Source organism: Capsicum annuum, chromosome 7 (assembly GCF_002878395.1).
Source record: "Capsicum annuum cultivar UCD-10X-F1 chromosome 7, UCD10Xv1.1, whole genome shotgun sequence".
Lineage (NCBI taxonomy): Eukaryota > Viridiplantae > Streptophyta > Magnoliopsida > Solanales > Solanaceae > Capsicum > Capsicum annuum.
Genome location: NC_061117.1, coordinates 162,007,457 through 162,030,992, shown reverse-complemented (window position 1 = coordinate 162,030,992; position 23,536 = coordinate 162,007,457). Strand labels below are relative to the sequence as shown.

The 23,536-nt window shown below is 39.3% G+C and overlaps 1 protein-coding gene across 3 annotated transcripts in view; it reads right to left on the bottom strand.

Moving 5' to 3' along the window:
• The window catches only part of LOC107877977 (DNA mismatch repair protein MSH7), an 89,072-nt gene that overhangs the window by 35,916 nt on the left and 29,620 nt on the right, over positions 1 to 23,536 (bottom strand). For all 3 annotated transcript variants that reach the window (XM_016724810.2, XM_047393825.1, XM_016724809.2), the window contains exons 3-4: positions 19,884 to 19,979; positions 19,714 to 19,769 (exon numbers count right to left, since the gene is read on the bottom strand). In XM_016724810.2, coding sequence (XP_016580296.1) covers positions 19,714 to 19,769; positions 19,884 to 19,979 — 152 coding nt within the window. The remainder of the gene's footprint in view (positions 1 to 19,713; positions 19,770 to 19,883; positions 19,980 to 23,536) is intronic.

The window sequence follows — 23,536 nt, the reverse complement described above, 5'->3', positions numbered from 1 at the left end:
AATAGTGGTTTTGAAACCAAGGTTGAGAGGTTTAATGCATATCATTGAATGTTGTTTTCTATGGTTTAAATTGTGATTATGCATGTTTTTAATTATGGTTTTGCACATGTGGGTGCATGAGAATGGTGATTTAATTGAGGGGCCATAGTTGAACCCCAAATTTGATGATTTTGGCTTTGATAATGGCATGCCCTCAACCTGTTTGTGAAATTGTTAATGAGAATGATATTGTCACAAGTTTGAATTTTGGTTTGAACTAAGGCTTGGCATAAAAATGTTAATGATTGATGAATGACTTTAAAAAGGGGCATTGGTGGCCATAATTAAATTGAATTGAAAACCTTGTGGGTTACATGGGAATCCCAAGTGATTGTAATAATGGAGTCTGCGGGGTACATGGGAATTCCCTAAGCGTTGGCTAATGACACTGCTTGCAAGCTATAGTTGGTATGACAATACCACTTTATAATGCCTTAATAATTGACTCCTGGAATTGGTGGTTTGGTTATGTGCTAAAGGTTTTAATGGGGCAATAATAGGGGTTGTGATAGTTAGACGTGAAGGTCTTGGTCTGAAGGACGAACACTGAAAACTCGTGATTGTCGTCATGAGGTTTGGTCTTGATGACCTGTGTACATGGTTCACACTATGGATATGATTGTATCTTGGTTGACGTGGGGTCGGGGCATTCCCTGGTCTTTCTTGATACCCCTAGTTCGTGCGGCTAACACGCATCGAGGCCCTTTCAGCAGGGGAGTTAAACTCATATAGCCCGTGGGTGGATTTATATATACATACATGTGATTGCATATGGTTATTTGATTTGGTTTTGAATAATAGCATTATTTTATCTTTATCCCCGAGTTACATGCTAGTGTTCACCCCGTTAACCGGCCATCCCCACACGATGCAGGAACCGGTCATCCTGCCATTCCTTCTGCTCAGTGACTTGGATTCGGGTACAGCTTTGAGTCAAATTGAAGTGGTGAGCTTCCATACTCCGAAAGACTCCATTTCATGCTAAGACTTCTTTTCATTATTGTTATTTCTTTGGTTTTGGTTTTGGCTATGGTCGGGGGCATGTCCCGGCCGGATGTTCTTTGATTCTGATTAGAGGCTTCATTGGACTACTATGGGCATGGGTGGTGTCGATATTAGTGTTAGCATTGGTATTGATATTGGAATTGGGATTGTTATTGGTTGGGCGGTTGTGATAGTTTGGTTATGGTTACAGACTTCATCTTGTGTTTTTAAATTATTGTTGTTTTATCTTGTTATATGCTCGGAATTCTTCCGACAGGGGATATAGGGCGGTTATGGTTTGGGTATTGGGGATGGTCTCCAGTCCTGGTTAGGCTTGAGACACCCGACACAACTAGGCCCTGGTTCGGGTCGTTTCAAAAATGTTCCCGAATATTTTCATTATTGCAAACTACAAATCATTGTTAAGGATATCTGTCAAACAAAAGTTGTATATGAGATAGCTAAAGCCCAGAAAGAAGCTAAGAAGAAGATTGAACAAACACAAAAGAAGAAAGAATTTGATGACTGGCAAGAAGAAGGTCTGACTGAAGTTGCGAGAATTAATAGAGAAAATATTATTGAAAGAGTGTTTACATAATTACATCGAGACCCTATTTATAGACACTATAGTACAATCCTTTTCCAAGTAGGATTTTTATATACTATTCTTATTTCTACTCATATTCTAACACTCCCCCTCAAGCTAGTGCATACAAATCATAAGTACCTAGTTTGTTACAAATGTAATTAATACGAGAACCGGTGAGAGACTTGGTGAAGATATCTGCAGGTTGATCGCTTGACTTCACGAATTTTGTAACAATATCTCCTGAGAGTATCTGTTCTCTGACAAAGTGACAATCAATCTCTTTGTGTTTAGTCCTCTCATGAAACACTGGATTTGATGAGATATGAAGGGCTGCTTGATTATCACACACAAGTTTCATCTTACCGGTTTCTCCAAATTTTAATTCTCTTAGCAACTGTTTGATCGAAACTAGCTCACAATTTGCTACAGCCATTGCTTGATATCTGCTTCCGCACTAGATCGAGCAACCACACTCTGTTTCTTACCCTTCCAAGACACCAAATTACCTCCTACTAAAACACAATATCCGAAAGTAGAACATCTATCAGAGGGTGATCCTGCCCAATCAGCATCTATGTATCCAATGATATGCTGGTGACCTCGATCCTCAAAGAGTAGTCCTTTACCTGGGGCTGCCTTTATATATCGCAGAATGCGAACAACTGCATTCCAATGACTATCACAGGGGAAGTCATAAACAGACTTACAACACTCACAGGAAAGGATATGTCAGGTCTTGTCACAGTGATATAATTCAACTTTCTAACCAACCACCTATACCTTTCAGGATCACTAAGTGGCTCCCCGTCCTGGTAAAAGTTTAGCATTTGGATCCATAGGAGTGTCAATGGGTCTACATCTCATCATTCCTGTCTCCTCAATAATGTCTAAGGCATACTTGCGTTGAGAAATAACAGTACCAGATCTGGACTGACCATCCTCAATACCTAGAAAATATTTCAGTCTGCCGAGGTCTTTAGTCTGAAAATATTAAAAGAGATGTAGCTTCAATTTAGTGATACCATCTTCATCATTGCCGGTGATAACAATATCATCAACATAAACTACCAGATAAATACACAGATTTTGTTGAGAATGTCAATAAAACACTGAGTGATCAGCTCCACTACGAATCATACCAAACTACTGAATTAATGTGCTGAATTTTCAAAACCAAGCTTGAGGGGACTGTTTCAGACCATAGAGTGACCTGTCCAATCGACATACAAGGCTACTAGACTCCCCTGAGCAACAAAACTAGGTGGTTGCTTCATATAGACTTCTTCCTCAAGTTCACCATGCGGAAAAGCATTCTCAATATCCAACTGATAAAGAGGCAACAATGGATAGGAAAAGACGGACAGATCCTATTTTAGCCACTAGAGAGAAAGTGTCACTATAATCAAGCCCAAATATTTGTGTGTAGCCTTTGGCAACAAGGCAATCCTTAAGCCGGTCAACTTGACCGTCTGGACCAACTTTGAATGCATAAATCCAACGGCAACCAACAGTAGATTTACCTGCAGGAAGGGGAACAAGCTCCCAAGTCCACTCGCATGTAAAGCAGATAACTCATCTATCATGGCCTGCTTCCACCCTGAATGAGAAAGTGCTTCACCTATAGTCTTAGGGATGGAAATAGAGGACTAAGATAATACAAAAGCATAATAGGGTGATGATAAACAATGATAACTCAAGAAAGTATAATGTGGGTTAGCATTACGGGTGGAACGCATACCTTTTTGAAGTGCAATTAATTGGCTAGGAGAAGGCAAGTCCGTAGTAGGAGCAGTGTCAGACGCATAACATGAATCATTTGGGACTAATGGTGGACGCAGACGACGATGATAAGTCAGAAGTTGTGGCACTGCAGCTGGAGACATAAAAGTACCCGTTGATTCCTCAAAGGTTGGTTCGAGTAAGTCTGGATATACGTGTAAGACCAAGGATGGTTCGGGTAAGGCCGGAGAGACGGGTATAATCTCAGAGATATCAGGATGATCAGAAGATATATAGTAAGGTCGAGTTTTAATAAAAGTGACATCAGCGGACATAAAGTAACAACGAAGATCTGTTGAATAACAACGATACCCTTTTTGAACTCGAGAGTAACCAACGAAGACACACTTGAGAGCACGAGGAGCTAATTTATCATTTCCAAGGGCTAAGTTATAAGCAAAGCATATGCTCCCAAAGACACGAGAGGGGATAGAGTAGAGATGTGACTGTGGAAACAATATAGAATGGGGAACCTTATTTTGAATAGAAGATGATGGCATTCTATTAATTAGATAACAAGATGCAAGGACTGCATCGCCCCAAAAATGCAGCGAAACATGGGATTCAATGAGAAGAGTGCAAACAATCTCAAGATGCCTATTTTTTCTTTCTGTTATACCATTTTGCTGAGGGGTGTACAAACAAGATGTCTGGTAAACAATTCCTTGATGAGTCATAAACTCCTGAAACTGAGAGGATAAGTATTCTAAGGCATTCTCACTATGAAAAGTATGAACAGAAACACCAAATTGAGTTTGTATTTCAGCACAAAAACTTTTGAATATAGAAAATATCTCAAAACGATCTTTCATTAAGAAAACCCAAGTACATCTTGAAAAATCATCAATGAAACTAAAAAATTAAATGAAAACCTAAAGGTGAACTGACTCTACTAGGACCCCAAACATCAGAATGAACTAATGAGAAAATAGCTCTGAATGACTCTCAATACTACGTGAGAAAATAGCACGGGTGTGTTTCCCAAGTTGACATGACTCACTATCTAATGTGGATAAACTAGACAAACTAGGCACCATCTTTTGTAGCTTGGATAGACTCGGATGTCCCAAACGTTTGTGAATTAGGTTTGGAGGATCTGTAACGGAGCATGGTGTGAAGGAATTTGAAGAGGTAAGATGGTAAAGGCCTTGTGATTCATGTCTGCGCCAATCGTCTGTCCCGTACTGCGGTCCTGCATTAAAAAGAATCATCAGAAAAAGTTATGCTACAATGAAGGGCGCGTGTCAAAGACTAACAGATGCAAGATTAAAAGGACAACCAGGGATATAAAGAACAGAGTCTAGAGGGACAGAAGATATGGGTTTGGCTTGTCCAACTCCTTTTGGTTGTGTTCGGATCATATTGGCTAAAGTAATAGCAGGAAGAGATTGTGAATAAACAATATCAGACAAAAGGGATTTGTTACCAGAAATATAATCAGAAGCATCTGAGTCCACAACCCATGATCCAAGAGTACTAGATTGTGAAACACAAGCAAAAAGATTACCAGCAACAGAAGCATCAGGCTGGGCAACCGACGCTACTTGTGAAAATGTCTGCTTACTTGCTCGATACTGAATGAACTCATCATATTCTGTTTTGGAAATATGAGCATTATTGGATGGTCAATTAGGCTGTGGAGATATCTGCTTACTTGCTCAATTCCGAAGGAACTCATTATATTTCTTTACAGCAATAGGATTATAACTGGGCGGTGGACCTTGTAAACTATGGCATATATCCCGAGTGTGTCCAACTTTATGACAATAACTACACCTCGATCGAGATTCTCCGGAACGACCTCCCCCTCGCCGATTTTCCATAGGCTGGCATGTTCGTTTTTCTATGGTTTGAGATGCAAGAATAGAAGAGTCAACAGTAGGGGATGAAATTACTGTGACTGAGAGGCGCGGCAAGACGAAGTAGACGAGAGAATAACTAATCAAATTGTAGGAAACGTAGGACTAGCTAAAATCTGATCACGTACAATATTATGGTCAGTAGAAAGTCCAGCAAGTGTAAGAACTAAAAACAACATTTGTCTGTGCTTTTGTTGTTTTTCCACATCCGCAGTGATGGGCATCAATGTATCAAATTCTTCCATGTCTGCTGGTACTTGTCCCAAGTAAGTAGACATATCGGATTCTTGTTTCTTCAAGTTGGTTATTCGAGATATCACATCATAAAAACGAGATGTCAGTGTAAAAGAACGAGCCTTTTCCCAAACTAAATAACACGTCTGGAATAGATGAAACAAGGGCATTAACTTAGAATCAATAGATCTCCATAACAGACTACATAATTGAGCATCAACTTTCTCCCATTGTTCTTTAGCTTTCGTATTTTCTTCGCTAGATTTTCCCTTTTCATCTACCACACTAACCTTGTTCGTTAAGTGATCTTGGACACCTTGACCTTTGCACCACAAATCAACTGAGGAAACCCAGGCTAAATAATTTGAACTTCCCATTAATGGTTCGGAAGTGATCATAAGACTTGAAATTCCGATTCCAATAGTTTTGGGGCAAAAATCATCATACCCAAAAGACATCTTGAAAATTTTAACTTGAAAATACCAAGAAACAGAATTTGGATGTCTGAAAATTTGAACTTTCAAATTCTTTTTTTTCAAAATCGCCGAACCCTAATTCCGGCAGTCGGAATCTTCAAAAGTCACCGGAATCTGAAAAACAAATAACTAGCTAGATCGGAATAGAATGGCGTCCCCAACAAAAAAGGAACCACTCAAAAAAATACAACCGGAGAAGACTCACGCGCCGACACGTGATTGATCTCGTTGGATTTCCGACAGGCACGTAGGAGCACGTGGAGGGTGATTTTCCGGTGGTTTAGGTCGGGTTTGTGTCGCCTGAGCTTTTCGATCCTCTTGGTGGTGTTGTATTTTTCACACAACCCACAAAATATAAAAAATGACACAAATCAATCACCGGAATTGACAACAGTGAGTTGAGTTTTCTTTTCTGAAGTTTCTCACCAATGCTCTAATACCATGTGAGAATTAATGGAGAAAATATTATTGAAATTGTGTGTTTACATAATTACATCGAGACCCTATTTATAGACACTAGAAAATGTTTTCCAATTTTCTCATGTTTGGTTGGCTTAAAGGTTTTGGAAAATGTTTTCCAAATCAACTGATTTTCCTCAAATCTAAGGAAAATGACTTCCCTTCGAAAAGTAGGGAAAAAATTTTCCAAAACTCTCTTACAACCTCACTCTTAAGTTGAAATATTCACACAACTCTCAAAATCTCTCATCCCTACTCCGACCCTCAATCCCCCATCCCAACCCTCACCCTCACCCCCAAAAATTATTTTTTTAAAAAAAATTCAAACTTTTTTCTTACCTATTTTGACAACCCCACCCCCCATCTACCAACCCCTTCTGTAAAAAAAAATTAATGTTTTTAATTTGTTTTTTAAAAAAAAATCAAAACTTTTTTCGTATCCCACCCTTTTTATCATATTCGTTCTCATTGTTTTTGTTAAATATATACAAATACTTTTAGAAAACATATACTTATCCAATTTGCATAACGAACACACGAATATAAGAAACAACTTATTTTTCTAGAAAATATTTTTCCTCCTTCATATCGAACACACCCTAAAAAAATATTTTTTTGAGATCAAAAATTATTTTTCTAAAATGTATTTTTACGTTTTAGCTAAATACTAAAATGTATTTTTTGAAAAATATTTTTCCATTCTCCAACCAAACGCTACAAAATATTTTCCATCCACCAATCAAACATAGGAAAATAAGTAAGAAATCAACTAGTTTTCCAAGAAAACATTTTCTAGGAAAACATTTTCCATGGAAAACATTTTCCTTCATACTAAACACGCCCTATAGTACAATCCTTTTCCAAGTAGAATTTTTATATACTATTCCTATTTCTACTCATATTCTAACAGAAGTGACTAGGAAGGGCCTTAATATACCAAGACAAGCTGACCAAGCGAGTAATAATACCAACAAAAACAGGTACAACAAACAGCCAGAAGATTTTGAGAGGCAACTGAAAGCTGAAGGAACTAGCAATGTGAAGTCAACCAAACCCCCAACCAGAAGAGGGCAAATGGAAAAGACAAGCTCAGAGTACAAGAGGCAAAAATAGGAAGCCCAACAATAAGAATGAAAAGAAGAGGAAAGAAAGTATATGAAAAGGTACAACCTAAGAGAAGAAAATCTTAAATAAAGACAGTTGCAAAAGGAATTTGAACAATAGGAAGCTATATTAAAGGAAAACATAACCACTTAAGAGGAAGGAATCTAACAAACAGATCCTAAAGGAGGACAATTCACTACAAGACTACATTCAATTAGATCAAACTTTACAAGATGACTTGGAAGAATAAAGAATTGTTATTACCACCTCAAAAGAGAACCAACAAACTCAACCAAACCATCACGGAAGTATCAGCCAGAACAACAAACAGCCCAAAGAACCAAGAGCAACACTGTTACTAATAGAATTAGTAACAAACAGGACCTCAGATGAAGAAGATGAGGATTAAGGCAGTAAGCATGATCCTGATCTAACTGAACCTGAGGAGCAGGAAGATGAAGAGGAGAGACACCTCATGGACATGATTGTGAGAAACATAAGAGAAAATATTATTGAATTGTTCATTTCAAGATGATGCATACTGATCATATCTCATATGTACTGAGCTTGTTAAAGATGTAATTAGTAAGAGGACCAGTGAAGAACTTGGTAAAGATATCTGCAAGAAAACTGGTACGGACTGCTCAGGACGTCTGGACAACCTCAACTGAAAAGAAACAAACTGAAAAAGTGATCGAAAAACTAATAAACGTAGCTAAAAAGTCTATTTGTCACGGGAAAATTGTTGGAAACTGTATAAAATAGAGACGGGTAGATCTTGAACAAGAAAGTAGCCGAAAAAACTGGCCGAAACAAGCTCACGTGCTGGCGCGTGGTCAGATCTCCCCAGGCGCAGCGATCTCCTGGGCGGCACGTGGAGGCGCGTGGGATGTTGATTCACAATGGCACTGGTTGGTGACAGCAAATTAACATTACCTCAGTTTATGCTAAATGTAAGGCTCAAACTTACGGAGACTCTTTGGGATGAACTGAGATAGACTTACTTACAACAAGAAATGGACAGTATGACCACCATCACACGTATCTCCACCGCCACACGTACTTCCTCCTCCTCAAAAGCCCTCTATAGCCACTCACTACTATCCCCTCAAATGAGATTGAAATCAACCCGTCCCAGATTTGGAGTGGAGGCCTCCACTCTGCTTTCTCTTTGAACAAATTTTCCTAGAACTGAGCAATTGCTCCCTTTACTTCCTCCTCCCCCTCATAATGTCTTCCGCCAACTTTCACAGACTATCAAATTTTTCCTCCTATTCGCAACTGCTATCCTATGAAAAAAATTGTATTAGTTACCCCCTCTTCCAACCACAACATCCTCGATTTTTGTCTCCAACTAGTCTCTTGAGCCAAAGCCAAAGAAGTTAGTTCCCCTTTTAACACTCTTTCTTCTCTTTTCTCTCACATCTAACTCCCTCCCTGCCTCTAATCTTTCTAAGTCCCCCACTTTACACACAATTTCCCTCATTTTCACCTCTAACCTCCCAAACACTTCCTTATTCCATGCCCAAATAGCTTTCTTACGCAAACGTTACAAGCACCTGTGACCATATGTCCAGGAGGTCACGAGTTCAAGCCTTGGAAACAACCTCTGGCAAAAGTGTAAGGTAAGGCTGCGTACGATACACCGCGTATAACGGTAGCTTTACTGCACCAAGTTGCCCTTTTTTAAAGGTTACAAGCACCTAGCTCCTATGAAAACCTCGAGCAATTAATCCACCCGCAACCAACATTTCAAGTGTATTTTTCACCACAAGCTTTCACCAAGCCTTGAACACTCTCAAGTGTATTTTTCATCAAAATTCATCTATGGAAGAAAAGGGGAAATCCTAGCAATTTATAGATGTTAGAATATGAGTAGAAATAGGAATAGCATATTGAATCCTACACGAAAAAGGATTGTAATGTCGTGTCCTACTTGGGAAAGAATTGGAATGAAATGTCGATAAATAGGGTCTCGGTGTAATAATGTAGTAACAATAATTCAATAATATTATTATCTTATATTTTTCACATGGTATCAGAGCCTCTACAAACTTGGTAGAGAATCAAAGAGCTTCCGCTGCCGGCGGACGGCTATTCCCATATATGCCGACGGGCAGCTATTCCCATATTTGCCGCCCTTCTAGCCAATGATTATGTTAGCAAAAGTTGGGTCACCATGTATCTTTTCGGTGACCATTTTCTCATATCTAATTTCCGTTGCACTGTGCATTTTTTTCGGTGACTACTTTCTCATATCTGATTTGTGTAGCCTCGTGCATCTTTCCAGACTACTTCTCATATGTAATTTACGAGAAGAATATTACTAAATTGTTGTTACTACAATTATTACACTAGACCCTATTTATAGACAATACATTCCAATTCTTTTCCAAGTAGGACACTACATTACAATCCTTTTCCGTGTAGGATTCTATATGTTATTCCTATTCCTACTCATATTCTAACACTCTCCCTCAAGCTAATGCATACAAGACATATGTACCAAGCTTGCTATGGATGTAATTAATACGAGGATCCAGGGAATTAGTGAAAGATGTCTGCAGGAAAACTAGTAAGGACTGCTCTGGACGTCTGGGAGACCTCAGTTATAAAGGGAACAAACTGAAAAAGTGATCGGGAAGTAGTAAACCTCGCCGGAAAGTCTATTTGTCGCTAGAAAATTGCCGAAAACCAGTATATGATATGGGTCATCCCAAAATCAAGAGATGAACAGATCTTGCTCAAGAAAGTCACCAAAAAATTGGTCAGAACATGCACCTGTGCCGAATTACTAGATTTGATGGCTGAAAGTTGTCACAATCTGAGAAAAAATTATGTGGACAGCGTCGGAATGATGGCATGCCCATTAAGAAAGAGAAATTATATGGGTAAGGTTGGAATGATTGAACGACCCTACTAAAAAATAGAAATTATATGGCAAGGTTGGAATGACGGCACAACCCTACTAAAAAAAGATAAATTATATGGGCAGGGCTGGAATGACGACACGACCCTACTAAAAAAGAGATATTATATGGGTAGGGTCTGAATGATAGCGTGACCCTATGCAAATCAGATTTGAGTCACCGAAAAGACACATAATGCTATACAACTCAGATATTAGAAAGTAGTCTGAAGATTCACAGTACTACGTAAATTAATTATAAGTACTCTGAAAAGATGCATGAGGTTACGCAAATCAGATATGAATGCAATGTAGTGTCCTACTTGGAAAAGGATTGGAATGTATTGTCTATAAATGGGGTCTCAGTGTAATAATGTAGTAACAACAATTCAATAATATTCTCTTATACTTGTCACAATTGTCATGGCTATTTATTACAAAATGGGTCCAAAGTGATCCTAAATATAAAATGGGCCCAATAATGACCCTAAATGACAATTGCCCAAATGGGCGATACACCACCATCGTTGATCACCATGTATAGCGTCTAAATGGTCCTCTCCATCGCCAATCTCACCATGGTAGATCGCAAAACTCCTCCATATCTAAAGCATCGTCAACTACCTTGAGTGAGAATCTTTAGGGTAACCCAGCTTGTATTGTTGATGGAGACAAATCCAAGAAAATTGAAATGGCTTCCTTCATAGAAGCCGGCAAATGAAAGATTCTGGATATGGAAAAAGTTTTTGCCTCATGAATTAGACCAATAGGCACAAAGATCAAGATTGAAATGAACAACAATGACTATCTAGTTTGGATTCAGATGAGAGTGGTGTCTTCACTTCTAAATCTGCTTGGGAGTTGATAAGAGAACTTAAGACTCTTCAAATTCCTCCAGAAAAATTTGGCACTCCAAACTCCCTTTTCAAGTCTTTTTTTTCATGCTCAAGATACTTACTTTTAGACTGCCTACTGATGACGAGATTCACAAGTTTGGATTTCTTGGGCTTTCTATTTGTGACTACTACAAACATCCTAAACAAGAGACCATTGATGGCCATTATTATGCAATGGTGGCTCACCAAGCAACAACAAAATACCCAGTGTATTCCCACATAGTGGGGTCTGGGGAGGGTAGAATGTAAGCAAACAATACCACTACCTCAGGAGAAATAGAGAGGTTGTTTCCAATAGACCCCCGACATAGGACCGATAACAATATACCAAACACAAAAGGTAAGTGCATATAAACTAGTACGGTACGCAAAATAAACTAACAGTATAACAAACAACAAAGATAAGTGCATATAAACTAGTACGGTATGCAAAATAGACACACGATAATACTACAGCCACAATACCACGAACAAGAAACTCTAGACACAAAAGATCACTTCCTTACTACTACCGACGCACTGCCACCCCCTAACCCTCTACCCTAATCCGCGTCCTCCACACCTTCCTATCGAGGGTCATGTCCTCCGTACGCTGTAACTGCTCCATATCATGCCTAATCACCTCCCTCCAATATTTCTTTGGTCTACCTCTACCCCGCCTAAAACCATCCATAGCAGTGTCTCGCACCTCCGCACTAGAGCATCAGAGCCCCTTATCATCACGTGTCCAAACCAACGTAACCTCACTTCTCTCATCTTGTCCTCCACAGAGGCAACTCCCACCTTCTCCCGAATAATCTCATTCCTCACCCTATCTTTCCTGGTATGTCCATACATCCATCGCAACATTCGCATCTCTACCATCTTCAACTTTTAGGTATGGGAGTTCTTAACTGGCCAACACTCCGCTCCATACAACATAGCCGACCGGACTACCACTCTATAGAATTTACCTTTAAGGTTGGGGGACACCTTCTTATCACATAGAACTCCCGAAGTGAGCCTCCATTTCAACCACCCTACCCTAATATGATGCTTGACATCCTCGTCAATCTCACCATTGCCCTGAATCATAGACCCCAGATACTTGAAACTCTCCCTCTTCTGAATGGCCTGAGAGTCCAGCTCCACAACCACTCCAGCCTCCTGCGACACATCACTGAAGTTACACTCTAAGTACTCCGTCTTGGTTCTACTTAACCTAAATCCTGTAGACTCAAGCGTCTGTCTCCAAATCTCCAACTTATCATTAACTCCACCCCGAGTCTCGTCAATCAGTACCACATAATCTGCAAATAACATACACCAAGGCACCTTCCCTTGAATATATTGCGTCAAAACATCCATCACCGAGGCAAATAAAAATGGGCTAAGAGTCGATCCCTGATGCAACCCTATCAAAACTGGAAAGTGCTCCAAATCTCCACCTACTGTCCTCACATGAGTTTTCGCACCATCATACATATCCTGGATCGACCTAGTGTACGCCACGGGCACTCCTCTAGCCTCCAAGCACCTCTACAGAATCTCCTGGAAACTCTGTTGTATGTCTTCTCAATATCAATAAACACCATGTGCAAGTCCTTCCTCTCCCGAAACTGCTCCACTACTCCACTAATCTCCTCACAAGGTGAATGGCCACAGTGGTTGAGCAACCTGGCATGAAACCGAACTGATTCTCAGAGATCAGCACGATCCTTCTCATCCTCAACTCTACCACCCTTTCCCAAACTTTCATAGTATGACTCAACAACTTAATACCTCTATAGTTGTTGCGACCCTGGATGTCTCCCTTGTTCTTATACATTAGAATCAATGTACTCCACCTCCACACTTCAGGCATCTTCGTCACCCTAAAAATAATGTTAAACAACCTTGTCAACCACTCCAAACCTGCCCCGCTAGTGCTCTTACAAAAATCCACTGGAATCTCGTCTGGCCCCGTCGCCCTACCCCGCCGCATCCTGCGAATAGCTCCCTTGACCTCCTCGACCGTGATACGCCTACAATAACCAAAATCGCAGCACTCCTCAGATTTTTCCAAGTCCCCCAACACGAAACCTTTGTCCTCCTCGTCGTTCAAAAGCTAATGAGGGCATCCTCAACCAACACTGTACCATCCTCTCCTTTGATGCACTTCACTTGGTCAAGGTCACGAGCCCTCCGCTCCCTGGCCTTGGCAAGCCTACACAACTTCTTATCTCTGCCTTTCTCCTCTAAAGCCCATACTGCGCCTTTCTATTCTATGATAGGAAATATGGAAGAGCAGATGTAACAAAAGATTTGGACAAAAACCTATTTCTTATCACAAAATCACAAACCAGACATGTTGGTTGATAAACCTTATCCTCACTAGCCAATTTCCTACCATGAAAATGGTTTACAGGGATATTGTTCTAAGAGTTGGAGCATTCCGAGAGTCATAGGGATTTTGGGTATTATGGGTGTACAAAGTCAGTGAATGTTAAGCGGCAATTCGGAGGATGAGTAGGCGAAAGCGATTGGGCCACACGAATTTATGGTGGAATTTTGGAAGAACCCAGGCAAAGCAGGTATGGAGTGGTTAACTGGGTTGTTAAATGTCATTTTTAGCCCAACGAGAACGTCAGAGAAGTGGAGATGGAGTACAATGATTCCATTGTACAAGAACAAGGGTGATACTAAAAATTGCAATTATAGGGTTATTAAGCTACTAACCCACACTATGAAAGTTGGGGAAACAGTGGTTGAGATGAGAATGTGGAGGGGTGTGTCTTATCTCGAAAACCAATTCGAATTCATGTCAAGGTGAACCAACTACAGAAGCCATTAACCTTGTGAAGAGATTGTTAGATCAATATATGGATAGCAAGAGAGACTTTCACATGGTTTTCATTGACCTAGAAGCATCATTGACTGAGAAAAGGTTTACATTAAAGTTCCTATGGGGCTTCATGGAGGTGAGTGTTCATGTGGCTATATTACAACAATTAAGAACATGTATGATGGAGCCAAGACCCGAGTAAAAACAGTGAGGTCTCTTAGAACTTTTCTCGACCATAATGGGGTTGCACCAAGGATATTCCCTTAGTGATACACGAGGAAAATACGAAAATGAAAACACAAAGTACAGAATCACATAAACTAAGAAAACAATGGAAACAAAAAAAGGTAAGTAAAAGATAAATAGATGGATGGATAGACACATAATGATAAAGAGAGGACAACCAAAGGGTATATTAAACCTGAGGACCTTCCTTTCAATTACCACAAACACCAACCACTTACAAAGACCGAGAGGGGAATTGGACCTTCTCACAACCAACGTGGCTAACAGGTTAATAAAGCTCCCAACAAGCTTTCATAAACACTCTCAAGTGTAAACTCATTCAAAATCATCTAACCTTAGAATGAAGAGAGTCTTAACTATTTATAATCCATGGCCATTTCTTACAATTAGGCCCAAAAGTGAACCTAAATGCCAATTGGGCCCAAAGGTGACCCAAAAGTCAAAACACAATGCTAAATGGGCCCAAAAGTGACCCAAAAGCCAAACTCTCAAGACTATGAGCCCAAAGTGACCCAAACACCCTTTAGCAAGCCACTTCTTATGCTCCACACTATCATCCAAACACAATGTCGCTTAATGGCCTCATGGATTGCATCAACAGATATAGCTCCTCTCGTACACCAAGCTATCCTCCAATCACGTACTTGCTTCTCTAGAACGATCAAGTCTTAGATCCTTAGGTGTGGTCCTTAAAGCATAGATCTCAAAAGAGTAGAGCCAATTCGGCTTGTATCATCCTTCCTTTCTAGTAAAGGATTCGTCCACGAATCCAACTCTTTTATTGACTTGTCGTCACACTTTTCAAGCTTGGAATCCTTTGGTAAGAATTTAGCTAGGCCTTCAAGCTCATTTTCATAAGGCACTCTCCTTGCATCTTCCTTTGAAATTGTTTGTTCATGAACATGCACAAAGGAATGAGTGATACTAAGCCAAATGTTAGTACCGCAGTTAGTGGACCTAGGATGGAAAGGGTCTTTGCATAATTAGATTTGGAGTGATCCAACAACGTTTTGTGGAGCTTGGTTTATATTGGATTAGGGTGAGGGAACACGTTCTTGAGGTCTTGGAGCACAATTTTAATGACTAAACCCCGGTGTAGTGATAGTTGTTTGGTTATGGAATTGGTTCTCCATGTTTGCCACCTTGCCTTCCATATACGTCATAGTGCCTTCAATCTCTGACAAGGTTACACTCATTTTATTTACAACTTGTTGCACCCCTAGGAGGTATCAACGGTTGCTCCACCCATAGTTCTTAGCACAATTTAGAAAAAGGATAAAGTAAATATGGACGACTCATTAAAAATTAAAAGGACTTGACTCAACGAAGTTGACGAAGAAAGAAACAATAAAAGCACACAAAGAAAAAAACAAAAAGAAAACGGTCCCGAGAACCAACTAAACAACCAAGTAGATCATTAGTAGTTGTTAAGTAGTGTTAAGATCAAGAAAACTGAAAAGAGGAATCAAGAAATGAAACTAAATGATCAACCTGAGCCAAAATCGATTTTAGGACGTTTGAGGGCGGATTGGGCACACTTGGGCAAATGTTGAGCGCAGGAGGGACCTGCTCAAGCACATAGAGCACAAGCCAAACCAATGTGACCTAGTGTGACCTAGTGTGACCTGTGCCTGATTTACGGCCAACCTGCTCACGCAAGTCAGGCGCAAACGCAAGTAGTTTGCCTGCAATTTTCAACCGAGTTCTCAGTCTCTGTGGACCCCCTTTGCTTCTCTCTCTTGGAATATTACTCGGGCCCTTTGAATATGCTTTTGTGCTAACATATTTTCTTGCTTTTTCTTGCCCTTTTGCGGATCAAACACACTTTTTTTGAACAATCTCCCTTCTTCAAGACATGAACATCATCAAGAACTTTCAAAAATTGACCCTTCAGCAAACAAACTCGAAATTCGATGAAATTCAAAATTCAAGCTCCTTTCAAGCTTGCGAACACAAACCAATCAATATTAAGCTCAAAATCTCAATTAAAAGTTTCAGATTTCATCACCCACTTTCGATTTCTTCAAAGTCAAGCCTTCAACAGTGGTAGAACCTTTGATTTAGCTCCGATTAAGTTCAAATACAAGAAATGGTGCTAGGAAACAAGAATCTAACACTAGAAACTCAAGAAAACACCAAAATCAAAAACTTAAAATTTGGGCTAGACCCAAAAGCGTTAATGTAACTTTTTTGTGATAGTTCGGTTTTTCTTTAATAACAAACCCAAGTTTGAATTGGTGGATACAAATCCAAGCTCGACCCTGATACCAAATGATACACGAGGAAAATACAAAAATGAAAACACAAAGTACGAAATCACAAAAACTAGAAAACAATGGAAACAAAACAAGAAAAGTAAAGGACAAATAGATATATAGATAGATAGACAGACACATAATGATAAAGAGAGGACAACTAGAGGGTATATTAAACCAGAGGACCTTCCTTTTGATTGCCACAAGCACCAATCTCTTATGAAGACCGAGAGAGAAATTGGACCCACTCACAACCAACATTGCTAACAAGTCAATAAAGCTCCCAACAAGTTTTCATAAACACTCTCAAGTATAAACTCATTCAAATTTATCTAATCCTAGAATGAGGAGAGTCCTAGTTAGTATAGGCCCTAGCCATTTATTACAATTAGGCCCAAAAGTGATTGAAATGCTAATTGAAATCAAAGGTGACCCAAAAGTCAAACAGAATACTAAATGGGCCCAAAAGTGACCCAAAAGCCAAACTCTCAAGACTATGAGCACAAAGTGACCCAAACACCCTTTAGCAAGGCACCTCCTATGCTCCATGCTAGGATCCAAACACAATGTTGCTCAATAGCCCCATAGATTGCATCAACTGATATAGTTCCTCTCGTACACCAAGCTATCCTCCAACCACGTACTTGCTTCTCTAGAATGATCAAGTCTTGGATCCTTAGGTGTGGTCCTTGAAGCATAAATCTCAAAATAGTGGAGCCAATTCGGCTTGTATCACTTAGGGGTCGTTTGGTAGGGTGTATAGAATAGTGATATGGTGTATTAGTAATGCTAGTATTAGTTATGTTTGCATTAATTATGCTGAGATTTTTCTTATGCGGTGTTTGGTTTGGTGTATTAAAAAATTAACATGCATTGCATACTTTTTTTTAAAAAAAGTATTTGTTATAAAAATACTCTCCATAAATATGGTGGAAAAAATGTGAAAAAGTTTTTAATGGGAAATTGTGTCTTCAATCATGCTAATGTATGCATTAGAATCCATTGCATTACGAATACCATGGATTTTGGGTTATTAGTAATGCACACCTCAATACATAATATAGTGTATAAATAATGCTTGCATTAGTTACACATAAGCTAAACAAATGTATCAAACAAGGTACTATTAATAGACAAAACTAATGCATACATTATTTTTTTCAGTACACTCTACCAAACAACCCCTTCGAGTGTTTCTATTTGCCTTAATAATAGACGAATTAACACGGCATATTCAAGGGGAGGTGCCGTGCTGTATGTAGCAGATGACATAGTATTAATCGATGAGACGCGCGGTGAAGTTACCAATAGGCTGGAAATTTGGAGGACCCTAGAATCTAAGGGTTTCAGGTTAAGCAAGAGTAAAACAAAGTAACTGAAATACATGTTTAGTGATGTTACGCATGAGACGGAAGTGGAAGTAAAGATTAACACACAAGTTATACTAAAGAGGGGATGTTTCAAGTATCTTGGGTCCATAATCCAAAGAAACAACGAGATAGATGATGATGTCGAACATCATATTGGAGCGGGGTGGATAAAATATAGGCTCACATCTAGGTACTACGTGATAAGAATGTGTCACCAAGGCTTAAAGGTAAGTTCTACAAAGTGGTGGGTTGACCTACTTTATTATATGGGGCAAAGTGTTGGCCAGTTAAGAATGCATATGTTCAAAAGATGAAAGTACCAGAGATAAGAATGGTCAAATGGATTTGTCGGCATACTAGGAGGGACAGGATTAGGAATGAAGTTATATAGGGAGTAGCCTCTATTGCTGATAAGATCACAAGATGAGGAAAGCAAATTTGAGATGATTTGGGCATATGAAAAGGTGTGTGGATACTCTAGTAAGGAGGTGTAGAAAGTTAGTTATAACAAGTTTTCGGAGAGGTAGAGTTAGGCTGAAAAAGAAACTGGGGAGGTGATTAAACAGGGTATGACCTATCTTCAAGGTAGTAGATAGAAGAGTATTGTCTTACTTTTATATGGGAGAGACAGGGGCTAGTATCCTCTACTCGTCTTCACCTTATTAAGTAGTATTATTCAGTATTCGTCATAGTATCTTATTCTTCATTTCTTACTACTACTATTGCATCATTTGCTTTGTCTACAAAGCTATTTTGTTGTTGTTATTTCCCTTTAATCCTGCTTTGGTTACTTCATTGGAACTGAGGGTCTATCGTAAACAATCTCTCTACCCAAAAGGTAGGAGTAAGGTCTGTGTACATCCTACCCTCTCCGGACCCAAGTAACTCACTCGTGGGATTACACTGCACATGGTGGTGGTAGTGGTGGTGGTGGTGGTGGTGGTGGTGGTGGTGGTCAGTTGCAAACTATTAATAATATAGGTTATAAGCCATGGTGAAAAGGTGCCATAGTTATGAGTGAAGACCGTTTAAAAAATGACTAAGTAGGCGTTTGGCCATGAAAACCAAAAACATACTCACTTTATTTGAATTTTTTGAAGTTGGAGTTGGAGCTGTGTTTGGCCATAGTATTTGCAAAATAGAATTTATAATGTGGACGTACTTTTTTATAAATATGACTTATACCCTCAATTTCTAAAAACTAGCAAAATAACCCAACTTAACCTTTACATCTCCACTATAATACAAAAAGTAAACATTACTATTAACATTGAAAGCAACCACATGGAGCCATGTTTCCGTCTCCCATAACATCGCCAATAAACCACAATTTTCACTATTGAAAGAAGCTCGAAACAAAATGGGGTGGTTTTGTAAAAAATAAAAAGTTGGGGTAGTATTTAAAAATATAGTGATAGTAAAAAGTGAAACCAAATAAAGTGAAAACACCTCTTGAGGTGTTCTCCAAAATCCCAAATACAATTTCAAGTTGTATTTGTATTTTTATGCCCAAACAAGGATTCCGGAATAACGTGAATAATATTTATGGCCAAATGGTTCCTAAGACGGAGAAACAGATTAGCAATTCTAATTACAAATAAACTAGCAAAGACATCAGTAAGTAGGAAATCATAGATCAGTAGCAGCAAAAGCTGTTAGCCTGCTTCCTGAAAAAAGATACAGATCTCAAAAATGAGACTTCTAACTCATACCCTCGCGCTAGGAGCTTCTGGACAGCTTCATCAATTCCACTTTCAGATATACCAACCTGAACGAAAAGCAAGAAAATAAGCCCATGGATCAGATTCCGAAGACTAAACTAAACCTGAAAATGATCAAAACTACCTTTTCAGATATCATAAGTGAGCTAAATTGAGCATACCTGTCGACATTTTCCCACGCCACTTAGTGTCATTTTCCAATCAAGCTCCTTGTGACCAATTTCAGCATCTAGCTCATAAAGCTCATAAAATTTTCCCTTTAAAGCATCAACGTTTTAGAGAAAGCTATATCATATAAGGACTTGGGCACAATTGCTTCAAAATGAAAGAAAGAAAGAAACAAATAAACTTATTGCAGTATTGAGAATCAGACAAGACAAACCATAACTCACTAAAAGTTAATATCTCCTTCTTCTAAAGTCTAACCATATAAATGGCATCTATCCTAGCACTTATGGTGTAAGTATCTTCACCTATGTTACCCTTAAACTATTAGGAGTAGATCAACATTACATTCCAAACACTCATATTGTTCCCCGTTTTTTCTCCAAAAAAGAATTGCAAAATGTCTTAAGAGGTTCAAACATGTGTTGCCTAAGCCATCAACAACAAATGACTACATGTTCCCATAGGTTTTTCACAAATAAATTCACTCAGAAGATTGGTTGGAAATGCACAACATCTAATAAATATTTATTATCCCATCAACAGTAAGGCCTCTCTCTTCCAGTAGGTCCTATCAACAATAACATCATTTCTACCCATCTAACAATAAAATTTCAATAATTAGTATCTTTAAACATTGAGGAATCAATATCGCATGTAATTTATCTGTCCAAAGTTAATACCACGACCGTGAAAACCTAGGTAAGTACTATTTAAGAAATATTAGTTAGTATTATAAAATCTGATATTCTATGATCCAACGTAATGGAGAGATTAAGGAGGATCTAACTCACCGTATTGGGGCAGGGTGGATGAAATGGAGACTTGCTTCCGGAATCTTGTGTGATAAAAAGGTGCCTCCTAACTCAAAGGCAAGTTTTACAGAGTGGTAGTTAGACCAGCTATGTTGTAGGGGCGGAGTGTTGGCCAATAAAAAACTCTCACATCCAAAAGATGAAGGTGGCAGAAATGAGAATGCTATGATGGATGTGTGGGTTACAAGGAAAGATAGGACGAGAAATGAGGTTATTCATGATTAAGTGGGAATACCTTCGGGGGAAGTCGAGATGTAGAAAACAAGGCTGAGACGGTCCGGGCATGTGATAAGGAGGGGCACGGATGCCCCAGTGCAGAGGTGTGAAATGTTGGCTAGGGATGAATTCAGACGAAGTAGAGGTAAACCAACGAAATTTTGGAGGGAGGTGATTAAAGGTTCGAGAGATGGAGTAGCGTATTAGACTTGTGTATTATCCAAAGGTTACAAAGATATATATACAAGTAAAGGAAAGACTAACTAAGGTAACTAGATATTTAAATCCCTAGAAATCAGCTAGAATATTATATACATTGAATAAAGCACAAACTCCCTGCACAATTTATTACACAATCAATCATGTCCCAATACGCCTCCGCAAGTTGAAGGTGGCATCAATAACCTTTAACTTGGACAGATGTTGATGAAACAGCAAACAAGGCAAAGGCTTTGTAAGTGTGTCCGTGAGCTGATCAGCAGCATGTAAATGCTGAATGAGCACCTGTTTTCGCTGCACTTGATCTCTAACAAAGTGAAAATCTACTTCAATGTGTTTCATCCTACTGTGTAGTACCGGATTTTGACAAAGATAGGTAGCACCAACATTATCACAATAGATTATGGGTGGATCAGGAAGCTGCACATGTAGTTCTACAAAAAGTTTTTGAACCCAATTGACCTCAGCAAGTGCAGAAGCTACTGCACGATACTCTGCTTCAGTGGAGGAGCGCGCAACACTGCGTTGCTTCTTGGATGACCAACTAATAGGATTTGCACCAAGGTACAGGATATATCCAGAAGTGGAGCTCCTGTCATTAATGTCACCAGCCCAATCGACATCTGAATACATAAACAACCCAAGATATGTCTTGCCCGTTATCTGCAAGCCATGATTTTTGGTATACTGGAGGTATCGCAAGAGTCTCTTAACAAAAGACCAGTGAGTTTGTGTAGGAGCATGCATGAATTGAGATAATTTGTTAACTACAAAGCTTAAGTCTGGTTTGGTGAATGACAGATATCGAAGCTTACCAAGTACTTAACGATACAAAGTGACATCCGTCGGAGGTGTGTCATCCTTTAAGGATAGTGAGGCAGTGGAACTCATGGGAGTTGTAACAGGCTTACATTCAGACATTTTATGGGCAGCAAGAAGATCTGAAACATACTTGGCCTGAGAGAGAACGATCCCTTCTTTAGTGCGGAGAACTTCAATACCCAAAAAGTAGTGGAGATGTCCGAGGTCTTTGAGAGAGAATCTAGCTGAAAGAAACTGGATGCTTTTCCTAATAACCTCAGAGTTCGATCCAGTGATAATTATGTCATCAACATTTATAAAAATGTAGACCAATGTTTCATTTTGATGACAAATAAATAGATAAGAGTCAGAGTTAAGACTTTTGAAAGCCAATCTGAAGCAAGAATTGCTTTAACTCAGAGTACCAAGCTCGAGGGGCCTGCTTAAGTCCATAAATTGCTTTCTTTAATTTGCACACATAATTAGGAAAATCAGGATGAGCATACCTACGAGGTTGACGCATATAAACATTTTCTTCAAGGTGACTTTGAAGAAATGCGTTATTCACATCCAATTGGTGCAAATGCCAATTATGCTGAACTGAAAGCAACAAAATGAGTACAGTAAATGAGTCTAACAGTAACAGGTTTTACCACTGAACTGAATGTAGAGTGATAATCCACACCCGGTCGTTGCGTGAAGCCCTTTGCAACTAGCCGAGCTTTATACCTATCAACACTTCTATCTGATTTGGTTTTGATACGATAAAGCCATTTACAATCAACAACATTTTGAGAAGAGGACGGCAGTACAAGCTCCCATGTCTTGTTGTTCATCAATGCCTCAAACTCAAGTTTCATCGTTTCTCTCCAGTGTGCACTCTTTAAGCTTGGTTATAAGTGATGGGAAGTCGTTCAATTACTGCAACTGCAAGATAATCAAATACTTGCTTGGGTTTGGTAATATTATTTTGTGAACGAGTAACAGGTCGGTGAATGGATGGTTGTTGGGTATGTGCGGAAGCTGTAGTAGAGGATTGGTGATGATTGTGAGATGGAATGGATGGGGAGGGGTATGGAGTGGGTATAGATAAAGGGGTTGTCGGGGTGTGCCAATTGCGGCGTTGATACTGGATTAGTGGTTGTGTGGTGGGTGGGACAACAATAGGCTGTGTGGAGCAATCTGAGCCGGCGGCAGGAGTTGGTGCTGCTGCTAAAGATGGACCTAAAGAGGAACCTGCAGGAGGAGTCGGCAGCAATTTTGGAGCAACCTTGATTGGCTGGAGAATCTCATAATCCATTGGAGGCACAGACTTGACACTAAGGTTATTTGACTCTTTGTACAAGATATCCCACTCTAACTTTGAAATTCTTTTGTCTTTTAAAGATGAAAATAGAAATTTATTTTCACAAAAAATTAACATCTCGTGAAATATATATCCTTTGTGAAATAGGATCATAGCACTAATCGTTGTGATGGGTATTAGAATAGCCTAAGTAAACACAAGGGGTGGACTTGGGTTCTAGTTTTTGTTTGGCATATGGTTTAAGCCATGGATAACATAGGCAAACAAAAGTACGAATGGATTGATAATTTGG